Here is a 12,458-nt window from a genome sequence, read left to right as displayed (position 1 = left end):
CTGTAAATGCACAGAAATGTGGATTTTTTTTTTTTGGTATTCAGTTTTAATATGACTGTTTCTGCACTAGATGGTCCAAAGTCTTGCTCGGATTCATTAACGTTCCCTTGCTGTGATCACACAGACTGAAATCATAAGCCTGCTCTTCGGTGTATATTTAACAGACCAATGAGTCAGTCGCCGAGCACGCCTACTAGTCTCAGCCAACCCCCCCCCCCTTTTTTTTTTCTCTAAAGACCGACAGCAAGCAGGCCCAACACTGAGCAACAGGGGGAAACAAGTTGAGAAAACAACCCACAAAAAGTGCAACTCCCCCGTCCTTGAAAGCCTCATCTGAATCATCTGAACATTTCACATAGATTCCGACGAGAGTGCGGCGAGCGCGTGAGCTCATCTAATGAGGACCAGTGTCACCGCAGTAAAAGGCAGCGTTTAGTTGAAGTGAACATCCAGTTCACTTTTACAGCTGATTTATCTGGAGTCGTGGGTCTTGCGTCACTGCATATTTTACTGCACACTACACTACTGGTGGAAACGCTGCCGCCGAAGCCACTTCAGTGACTATTTCAGGCCTTATAAACAAATCACTGTCCCATTTTTTTAAACTAAACTGTGCCGTTTGGGTCTAATTAAGGCGGTACAAATATAGGTCGAAGTGCCCTGGTGGTGTAAAGAGTACACGCTGCTGCTTTTGGTGCAGATGCCGCAAGTCCAATTCCCCCCTTGCCACAAACCCAAGTAGATGTCCAGTGCCGGTACTAAGCCTGGATAAAATGGGAGGGTTGTGTCCGGAAGGGCATCCGCCTTAAAACTTAGCACATTTGTGGCAAAAACATACATGATATTACAGAAGGGGTCCTCGCTTCCATTTGTCCAAGGGGTCATGAGGGTTCAAATGTAAAAAAAAAATCACTCCCCACCTGTCAATCATGACGGGTTATATGAAAGGAAAGTTGTCTTCCTTGTTATATTTTTGATAAATCCATATTTTGTACTGCAAAAATAACCGCTAATGGCATCAAACTGTATTTCTTTAAATGTGAGCTCTCTTCTTCTACTGCTGCTTGATTAGGAAATGCACACCTCGTTGTTGCCCCCTTCAGACCGGATGAAGTACTGCACCATTGAACACTTCTCTATGTAGACTGAATGTTTGAGGTTTATTTTTTTTTGCTTTAAAAGTATTCTATGGTTTTATAGTAGCATAATTCAGGTTGTGAATTGAGAAATATTGCGTTTATGAACTTTGAGCTTTGGTCTGAAGGTGTGAAGTTTCAAAACACACCCTTCTTGTAAATAAAAATAGTCATTATTCATACTGACATCTACGTTGTTGTGTATAACTATATGTGTAATATATGGTGTATATCCATATTTTGGCTATTGTCATGTTACGTTGCTTAAAACCCTTCCATTACAGGACGCAAAGGGACCCGGTTACCTTGTAGCTCTACTTACGCCCCTGCTGTTGTAATAACTGTTTAAATAGGGGAGACAGAATGGGGGGGTGGAATTGGGGTAAAGACACAAACCAGACGTGTCACGCAAGCAAACACAGCAACAGCAACATTTTTCTGTCTATTTCTCTGAAAAAGTTGAAGTGCAAAAGTTATCCATCGCCTCCGGCTATTCTTTTGACAAGAAGCAGTCTTTCTCAGTTTATGACACCAGAAGAAGCCATTACGGTCACTTACTTTGTATTTCATCTTGCAGCTCCTCTAGAAGATTCCAGAAAAGGTTAGAAATATCCGCTTTTATCGCATCAATGAGAAAGAAGAGGGACTCGTCTGTGGTTAACCAGCCATCCAGAGCGGCGAAAGACTGAGAATGTAGCCAACAGGAGCGCCTCTGTAACCGGACTGTGCTTTTTTTCCCCCCTCTACGACGTTCTGCTCCTCAGCTCATACTGACGAAATGCCCTTATTTGCATACACGCCGATGATTGGTTCAAATCCACGCTAGGCCCGCCCCTTACTCGCTCCCCTTTCCGAGCTACAAAAGTGACGTCATTTCACAAGAATTAGCTTAAAACTGGACATTGCGGTGAGCAGTATTGGATTTAAAAATATAATGAAACGAGAAAACTAAATAAAAATAGAAAAAAATACAGTAATTTATAATAAAGGTAAAATGTTCGGAAAATTAAGTCTTATTAAGAGAAAAAAAGCTGTAATTTTGAGTACATATCGTCAGTCATACAAAACGCTAATCCAAGTTAGCATGGCTAAGGTTAGGGCTAACTCTAGAAACTGGATGGATTGAGGATTTATTGCATTGGAAGGAGACAGTAAAGAGTTCATTACACTGTATTATTTATTACATTTTTTATTACACAAAATGTTGCTATGAGACCATTGTGAATGTGGCCACTTCCCATGGAAGGAGAAATCACCTGCAAAGCGCCTCTTTCTGATGTTTGCGTGTTAGCTTATTTATCACAATCGCCGCCTCTTAATGGCTCTCATTGTCCGTGGCGAACAGTCATATCCTCGCAGGAACGTCTGGCGCAAGGGCACTTGGGGAGCCCTTGTTTATACCAAGTCCAGCATGCCCAGCTGGAGCCCATTCAAGCTGGTACCGTCCGTGGCTATTCTTTTCTGTCTGTGGCATGTGATTAAGTTCATATGTGCACCTGTTTCCTATGACAAACAGTCTGTTTATATTAGCGGCGGGGACAAAAACAGCAAAGAAATGTTATTCATCTCCTTTCCACAACATTCGGCAGGATGGACTCGGTCCTTCAGGGCTCAATCTCCAGCGGCATGCCATTTTCAAGCTTGTTCAGCTCATGCTTGACATGCATTATCAGCTTGCCGCCAGTTTTGAGATTTAGCCATCCAGCTTGAGTTACTGCCTCAAAATCCTCCTTTTGAACCTCAGCAAAGTCAAACAATCAACGGGCAGTATAGAAGATTTGTATTGGGGCCCCCTGTCTCCTTGACAACAGCCACCATGGCTGCGGTATCTTTAGTCTCACACACCTAGGCGATTACACGGGCTCCGCCGCCGGTGTTATGATGGCACATTTCAAGCACAGAAATAGTACGAGTGAAAGATGAGCTGCTGGCCTTTCATCTCGCCAGGTGTCGGTACTGTTTGGGTTGCATAAGCACCCCTGCAGCTCTGACCCCAGGTTCAACAGTGGGTGCTAGCAGTTGTACGTGGAGATCACACGGCCGTGCGAGAGCCGCACCAATGTAGCGGCGCGAAGCAAACTTTTAATGGACAGAGGCAGCAGGACAACGACTCTTCTGTGTGAAAGACCGTTGCTCAAACTTTCTGGCGAAGCAACTCAGACGTATTTATGGGAGCTGCCCTTCCACCCACCCAGCCCCCCCCATTTACCTCCGACTTTTACCCCGTGTTGCCTAGCTCCTCAGCGTGGGTTTAAACAGACGAGATCTCAGTCGGTGTCTCCGCCTTTTGTGCCCTGTGACCTCGCCGCCCGGCAGCAGCACGGTGGAATGTACAGAACACACAAAAAAAGGGGAAGAAGAGTCGTTGTTTTGTTGCCAGTTGTACCCTCACTCTTGATTTACACCCCACAACCATTATAAACTTACATTTGGTAATGGTAATGGTAATGGTTTTATTTCATTTGAACATGCATCAGATTACAATTGAATGCATCACATAATCAGTTCACAGTTCCACATGTCCAAAAGGAGTAGGAAGAAGCAAAGCTTATTAAATCCTACCCCTCCATCTGGTACTTTTACAATCAGTAACTGTTATATGTGTTCACTTCCTGCTTTCCTAATACAGTTTAAGTTTTTTTTGTTTTGTTTTTAAATAATGTACCCCGTACCGAAGTACGAGGTGATATGACCCTCCAATGACATAATGGGTACCATAGTAAGTGTCAATATAGTGATATATATAGCATATATATATATATATGGTGTATATATATATATTACTCTTCATCCTTGTATTTAGCAAACATCAACTGCTTGTATTGTTTCTTGAATTGGCTCATCGTTGTGCATTGTTTGAGGTCCTTACTCAATCCATTCCATAGTTTGATTCCACATACTGAAATGGCTTTTTAACGTAGTCCTAGCATATAAGTGTTTCAAATGTAGTTCTTCCCTGAGATCATATTTCTCCTCTCTTGTAGAGAAGTATTGGATGACATTTTTAGGTAATTGGTTATTTTTAGCCTTATGCATTATTTTAGCTTTTTGAAGATGAACTATATCAGCAAGTTTAAATATTTGTGATTTTAGAAATAAGGAGTTAGTATGTTCTCTGTAGGCGGCATTATGAATTATCCTTACTGACCTTTTTTGCAGCACATTTAGCGAGTGAAGATTGCTTTTATAGTTATTACCCCATATTTCCACACAATAAGTAAGATATGGTCGAAGATGCGATATGAAGAAGAGCAGTATAAGGGAGCATTGCGGGGGAAGAGCAAGGAAGAGGTTGGAACTTACTTGAAAGTAGTCACACTCTTCTACTATATCAGCAAGTTTTAAGTATTTGTGATTTTAGAAATAATAACTTAGTTACAAGAAGCTTCTTGTAGCATATCTTGTCCTTTTTTTCTGTATATCTTACTATGACAGGTTTGCTTCAACCAATCCAAGGGCTTAAGAACGAAGCATTATGAAATGAACACCCAAACAAAACTTTCTGGATTATGATCATCAGTCAGGAACTTAACATCATACACTGAGCGAGACCATGTTTCAACACAATTGGCTTTCTTAGGTTAGATAGTTCCAGGGTTTCATTTAAGTCTCATTTTCACACTTGTATTTCACTGACCTGAATAGCTCTTTGTATAGCGGCTGAAGGCATCTCTTTATCTGGCGGTGATATATATACGTGAAGACTGAAAAACAAGGCCATAAAACCCAGCATTACACCTAGATTGCACTACAGCGTAAACGCTGCTCACTGTGCACATGAATTACTTATTTAACTAGACGCCAAGGCCATCTTTTAAATGCTCAGGTTCAATATTCACTGTGTTTTTTTTTTTTCCCCCGTAAAAAAAAAAAAAGCTCCCACTTGTTCATTCATTGTGCAGGTTTCAGGCATACACACCACCTTCCCCTGCCAGTAATTTGCCTCTGCATTGGTCTTGTATTGCTGCACCGCCGACTGTTCATCATCCTGTCACCAGCCACTGCAGGATAATGTTTCAGTGTCAAGAGTAAGTTTTAAAATTCATGATATACACATCCCCGTGTACAGCAGAGCTTTACTGACGGCGACATGGTGCGTTTAAAAACCCCACTTTTGTGTTTACAGTGCCGGATCTTACACGCGATGGTGAAACTCCTCTCTTGTGTGCAATCATCATCATCATCAGCTTCAGGGAGCAGAATTGATCCCATCATCCACTTGTGCCCCCCCTGATATGAACACAACAATGCAGTCGCTGAGATGTGAGGTGAAGCTTGATTATGTGTTGACACTCTCATTTCTGCAGCCAAGATGGCCTCCAGCAGGGTGGGAGCACACAGCCCTCCACAGCAGGCAAGGTGACAGACTGAGCCTATTAACCCCATCCAGCTCTCTCTGTGTGTGTGTGTGTGCGTTGCAGTGATCATGTGTGTTTACTGTATGTGTGTAGATTTAATCAGGCCGCTAATCCCGTGGGTGTGTTAAAAGCCGTGGGGGTGAAATGAGATCCTTTAAGCCCCATTTAAGGTGATGAATGTGATTTTGGTGTGCATGTTTTTGTGTGCCACTCACACTGATGGGGAAATTGAATTCCAAAACATAATTAGTTACAGAGCGGCTGCACGGTGTAAGAGTGGTTTGTACGCAGGCCACACAGCAAGGAGACCCGAGTTCAATTCCACCCTCAGCCAAACCCCCAGTTTGCATGTTCTCCAAAAACATGCTAGGTTAATTGGCAACTCCAAATTGTCCATAGGTATGAATGTGAGTGTGAATGGTTGTTTGTCTATATGTGCCCTGTAATTGGCTGGCGACCGGTCCAGGGTGTACCCCGCCTCTCGCCCGAAAACAGCTGGGATAGGCTCCAGCACCCACCGCGACCCTCGTGAGGAAAAAGCAATAGAAAATGAATGAATGAATGAACATAATTAGTTACAGAGCGGCTGCACGATGGTCAAGTGGTTTGTGCACAGCCCACACAGCCTGTAGACCCGAGTTCAATTCCACACTCGGCCAAACCCCCAGTTTACATGTTCTCCAAAAACATGCTAGGTTAATTGGCGACTCCAAATTGTCCATAGGTATGAATGTGAGTGTGAATGGTTGTTTGTCTATATGTGCCCTGTGATTGGCTGGCGACCAGTCCAGGGTGTACCCCGCCTCTCGCCCGAAAACAGCTGGGATAGGCTCCAGCACCCATCGCAACCCTCATGAGTATTAGCAGTAGAAAATGAATGAGTTAATTTGTTAGTTATTAAAACAGCGGCAACAGCTAAAACACAAAACACAGAACAATATGTGCTTTTACCTTTAAGTCCCCAAACACTAGATAACTCCCCAAACTTGCTAAATTTGTCGCTTTTGAGAAAATATGTCACCTATGTTGCCCGTCTATGATGTCATCATGCTCAAAAATATTAACATAAAACATACTTTTATCGTTTTACATGTGTTAAACAATTGTAAGTGCATATAAATGTCGACTAAAAGGGATAAATGTACGGTTACTTATTTTCATTGAAAATGACGAGACGAGTGAAAAGACGATGAAGAGACGATCTGGCACAAACACGGACACCACCTTCAGTAGAATTTCTAATTTTTATCAAAATTACCTTATATTCCAGGTCATAAGTGCGAAATCCAACTTCAACTGCTATATAAAATATTATAACATGTATAAGTTTGTAAAGTGGATACAGATTTTGGCATTTTAATGTTGTCACATTGCAATAAACAAGCGATGCGACAAACTGCTTAGCAATTAGATTTTCTGACCGCAAATTCAGATATAAAACAGATGAGCAGTCAAGTCCCCCGTTTGTGAATATGGAAAAAATGATACAATTATTTTCTGTCGAGACTTACGGATAAACAAGACTCTATCCAAGTAAGTTCAAGTTTAAAAATCAATGTTAATTTGCACTAGTGATATAGTTGTTGTCCTCCATTCCTTAATTTGCACTGTTTTCTCTCCTCTCTCAGTGAAATGTGTGCCAAAGACTGGTCTGTCTGCGCGATGCATCCAGCACATTTTGGAGCGCTAGTTTCTACAGCGAGCTGTCCAAGGCACTGAAACAAAGCACCGAGAGAAAAAAAAAACAAAACATTGCGGTTTTGGCTTTGCTCTGCTGGTTATTTATGGTGAGTATCCATCCATCCTTTTGTGCTCTGTGGGCAGTGACGACGCGGGAGGGAATTCTTGGAAGGGAACGTTATAAATAACGCTGCAACGTGCCTCAAATGTTCAGGGAACGGTGAAGCCTGGCAGTGACTTTGCACAGTGCACTACAGCCACAAAGAAAACAAGCATGCTTGAAAAAAAAAAACAAATAAATCCCTCTCTCTCTCTTGCCAGCCATGTTATTCACCGGAGTGTGACAAGACAAATAGCTCTGCCAAGTGACCTACTTTTAGCATCTTCAAATTGCAGTTTAACCTTTTCCCCTCTCCTACATCACTTTTTACCTCCTGTGGTCATACCTGCACATTTCATAATGACCATAGCAGAAGAAAAGATGATATCTTCCATTAGAGCTGGTTTGGCCGCAGGATTCAGAGGCATATTGGTATTAAAGGGGGGGGGGGGGGGGGGTTCAGGATAGAGCAGGTCTCCAGAAACCGGAAGGTTGCTGTTTCGATCCTCGCTCTCTCCACCCCTATGTCCCTGGAGCAAGGCACTTCACCCGCCTTGCAAAACCACTTACATTTTGTAGCAGTAGTTTGTGCACTACGTTATGAAGTGTATTGTTCCGTGTGTGTGTGTGTGTGTGTGTGTGTGTGTGTGTGTGTATATATACAGGGTGTCCCAAAACTTTTGACATCATTTAAAACCAATCCTAAAATGTAGTTAATACCCAGAAACTCATTTTGGTTCTCTTGCCCTTCAACTGTCAATCATTCATTCATTCATTTTCTACCGCTTTTCCTCACAAGGGTCGTGGGGGGTGCTGGAGCCTATCCCAGCTGTCTTGGGGCAAGAGGCGGGGTACACCCTGGACTGGTCGCCAGCCAATCACAGGGCACATATAGACAAACAACCATTCACACTCACATTCATACCTATGGACAATTTGGAGTCGCCAATTAACCTAGCATGTTTTTGGAATGTGGGAGGAAACCGGAGTACCCGGAGAAAACCCACGCATGCACGGGGAGAACATGCAAACTCTACACAGAGATGGCCGAGGGTGGATTTGAACCCTGGTCTCCTAGCTGTGAGGTCTGCGCGCTAACCACTCGACTGCCGTGCAGCCGCTTTATCATATTTTGACTTAAGCTTAAACTTCTAAAAATGACATAATGATATTACAATGTTATTCTCTTAAAATTACGACTTTTTCTTGTTAGGTTATATATTTTTTTCTTTGAATATTTTGACTTTATTTTTGTAAAATTATGTAAAAAAATTCATATTTACTATTGTTTTTTTAATAGTTTATTATTATATTATTTAATTATTATTATTATTAACATTTTTGAATTGTATTGATTAACTGTAGGGCGGCACGGCGGTCGAGTGGTTAGCGCGCAGACCTCACAGCTAGGAGACCAGGGTTCAATTCCACCCTCGGCCATCTCTGTGTGGAGTTTGCATGTTCTCCCCGTGCATGCGTGGGTTTTCTCCGGGTACTCCGGTTTCCTCCCACTTTCCAAAAACATGCTAGGTTAATTAGCGACTCCAAATTGTCCATAGGTATGAATGTGAGTGTGAATGGTTGTTTGTCTATATGTGCCCTGTGATTGGCTGGCCACCAGATTGATTTATCCATTAGAAAGTATGTCCCATGACTTTTGTCCAAGTCGTACACCGTGATGTCAGTGAAGTACCCATAAATTCTTGTGTGTGCCTGTCGGTGCATTAAAATAGGTTTCCCGCTTGCCTGCGTCCCCCCTGCTGACTGCGATAAATGAATGTGGGACAGTCCAAGTGGTTTCTTAATGTACTCATAGCAGGGTGTAGTCTGGCCTGGCACATTGCTCAACACAATCCAATTGTGGTCCGAGCCAGCGCACTCTGATTGCTTTCTGGTTACTGTTGTCAGAACCAGCAGCTCGGCCAGGGTTCTGTGGCTGAAAGCTAAAACGAGACGCTCGGCTTACATCTGGATTTGGGGTTGGATGTGGGTGGATGGGACATGATGAGACACGGTGAACGAAGGGGCATCTCTTCTTTTTAAGGATATGAGGTTTCCTCTTTGTTTAAATGGTAATAAGGAGGGGATCCAAACCGGAGGGTTGCAAGAAGGTACATGTCATCACTTCTGTCTCGTTTAGTGATGTTTTATTGTGTGTCACCATGACATTTAAGCTCTAGTTACATTCGGGAGGTCGCTACAATGTTTGTTATGGACTACATTCTGTTTTTGCTTGCCTAAAATATTTTAAGAACAATTCAGTGCTTCCAATGTTGGCAAAGTCCTAAAAGTCATGGTTGAACCAATTTGGTGTGCAGGAACTTGTTGGAGGGACCAGACCTCAACCCCAACAAAAGCCTTTGTGATGAACTGGAACAGAGATGGTCACACAGGTGGGAGGAAGTAAAGACATGCAAGCTGATCAGGTCACAAGTAAGTCAATACAAAGTCATAGGTTAGAACTTTGAATAAGTACGGTTTAGTGCTTACTATTTTAACCTGATTGGACGGTAATAATAGATGTATTTCATGAGGCAGATTCTAAGGGAAAATATGTTGTCATTCATTCATTCATATTTTTATATATGAAACATTACAGTGCATTTCTTACATCAATCAAAATATAACTTTCCATTATTTACATTTGTATTCAACTGTCTGATCACAAGCCGAAAAGGAGTAGGCTGAAGCAAAAGCTTATAAATTCCTACCCCTTTTTGCAAGATATAATCATGTTCATGCCAGTCTTGTTTTCCCCTGTTATTGTTATCATTGTAATATTATTATTGTTATTATCATTATTATCATTATTGTTATCTTTATCATTGTCACCATTATTATAATCATCATTAATATTACCATTTTCATCATTATAGTTTTTTCTACCGCTTAAGGGGGCGCTGGAGCCTATCCCAGCTGTCTTTGGGCAGGGTACACACTGGACAGCCAATCACAGGGCACAAATAGACAAACAACCATTCACACTCACATTCATACCTATGGACAATTTGGAGTCGCTAATTAACCTAGCATGTTTTTGGAATGTGGGAGGAAACCGGAGTACCCGGAGAAAACCCACGCATGCACGGGGAGAACATGCAAACTCCACACAGAGATGGCCGAGGGTGGTATTGAACTCGGGTCTCCTAGCGGTGAGGTCTGTGCACTAACCACACGACGTGCAGCCGAAAATATGTTGTCTTGCTGGAAATGACATGGTAATACTGTATCATGATATCAAAGTCTTTGGTAATATTTGGAAAGTCGAGTCCAAAGTCTTCAAAATTGAGTCTGGTGGACCAAATGTTAGAAACATCTCTAAATCTTCCCCAGGAACTGAAATGACCAGGATTCACAATATTTTGGTCCATATATGGTCCTATACATGCAGTTCCAATGCTAAGAAAAAAAAGACGCCAGTGTTACAAACATGAAGCTTGCGGTTGTAAACAAGAAGGGAAGAACAAAGCTCCATTGTGATGTCAAGTGTTTTTTTTTTTACTTGTCACGCAGAGCTTTAACAGTAAATACTCATTGGTGCCACAAGGCAGTGGAGTCATGTGATTCCTTGCAGTCAATCACCGAAGAACATTAAGTAAAGAAAATATACCAGTACTATGATTATACAGTTGATTCGCTCAAGTTGTCCACTGCTGGCAGCACTCATGCAGCTCCCGGCCATGACACCATTCAACTCACTTGTAATGGTAATGGTTTTATTTCATTTGAACATGCATCAGATTACAATTGAATGCATCACATAATCAGTTCACAGTTCCACATGTCCAAAAGGAGTAGGAAGAAGCAAAGCTTATTAAATCCTACCCCTCCATCTGGTACTTTTACAATCAGTAACTGTTACATTTGTTCACTTCCTGCTTTCCATAATACAGTTTAAGGTTTTTTTTGTTTTTTTTTTAAATGACCATCCAATGACATAATGGGTACCATAGTAAGTGTCAATATAGTGATATATACAGCACATCATGACTGGTTCAAGACTCTTCATCCTTGTATTTAGCAAACATCAACTGCTTGTATTGTTTCTTGAATTGGCTCATCGTTGTGCATTGTTTGAGGTCCTTACTCAATCCATTCCATAGTTTGATTCCACATACTGAAATGCTATGGCTTTTTAATGTAGTCCTAGCATAGAAGTGTTTCAAATGTAGTTCTTCCCTGAGATCATATTTCTCCTCTCTTGTAGAGAAGTATTGGATGACATTTTTAGGTAATTTGTTGTTTTTAGCCTTATGCATTATTTTAGCTGTTTGAAGATTAACTATATATCAAGTTGAAGTATTTGTGATTTTAGAAATAACTGAAAATAACTTGTGTTGACTAATGGCTGTGTTGAGTTATTTTTGCATGGATGCTTACAGAGACTCATCGCTGTAGCCAAACTATGTTATTGTCATTCATTCATTCATTTTCTATGCCGCTTACCCTCACTAGGGTCGAGGGTATGCTGGAGCTTATCACAGCTGTCTTCGGGCGAGAGGCGGGGTACACCCTGGACTGGTCACAGACCAATCACAGGGCACATATAGCTTATGGTCATATGAAAAATATTTTTTTTAAGTAGAGTCGCAGACATGTGCGCCGCCATCCACCCACACGCTTCTTGGAACAGAAGTTCTCCACCAACTGTCATAGGCCAAACATATCTGCTACGCGGGAACATTTGGTTAAGAAAATATTGTCTCCCATTTTTCTGATATGAATGACCACATAAAAAAAATCAGTCATGCAGTGTGAATGTAGCCACAAAGGTAAAAAAAAAAAAAAAAGTAATTTTTCGTCAACATTACCAAATAAAACATGTTTATTTTTCTTTCCACGATACAAAATGTATAAATCCAAAAAGGCAGCTGTCTGGAGGGCTGACTTGCCTTAAGCCTCTCCTTTGTGACACACGTACGCATCAAAGCTGCCAACTTGTGGTCAGCACTTTTTTTTTTTGCATCCCAGTGTCGTCTCAGACTGCCGCGCATGCAGATGTGCGCTGCAGCTGTTCAGATTTATGTGCAGGGCTGCTCCAACAGCAGCTGTGCTTTTCACTTATTCCAATTCAAATGAAATGTTTGCACTTTTCGGTTGATTTCTTCGGCCAAAAAACAGCAAAAACAAAAACAAGGAATCTGCAGAGCTCCTACACAAGCGCCTGTATGCTTTCCGAGACTA

The 12,458-nt window shown here is 41.8% G+C and overlaps 2 protein-coding genes across 2 annotated transcripts in view; one reads left to right on the top strand and one right to left on the bottom strand.

The window, feature by feature from the left end:
- nedd9 (neural precursor cell expressed, developmentally down-regulated 9) overlaps positions 1-1,872 on the bottom strand; it is a 32,271-nt gene extending 30,399 nt beyond the window's left edge. Inside the window, exon 1 of the mRNA XM_058046210.1 lies at positions 1,695-1,872. Within this exon, the coding sequence (XP_057902193.1) occupies positions 1,695-1,706 (12 nt within the window). The 5' untranslated portion in view covers positions 1,707-1,872. The remainder of the gene's footprint in view (positions 1-1,694) is intronic.
- tmem170b (transmembrane protein 170B) overlaps positions 1-12,458 on the top strand; it is an 88,353-nt gene that overhangs the window by 36,055 nt on the left and 39,840 nt on the right. The window contains 4 exon segments of the mRNA XM_058046250.1: positions 5,039-5,164; positions 5,263-5,495; positions 7,123-7,281; positions 9,593-9,707. The gene's annotated coding sequence lies outside the window, so the exon portion shown is untranslated.

Source organism: Doryrhamphus excisus, chromosome 14 (genome assembly GCF_030265055.1).
Source record: "Doryrhamphus excisus isolate RoL2022-K1 chromosome 14, RoL_Dexc_1.0, whole genome shotgun sequence".
NCBI classification, from domain to species: Eukaryota; Metazoa; Chordata; class Actinopteri; order Syngnathiformes; family Syngnathidae; genus Doryrhamphus; species Doryrhamphus excisus.
The sequence above is the reverse complement of the archived record's forward strand: the minus strand, read 5'-3'. Positions and strand labels throughout refer to the sequence as shown.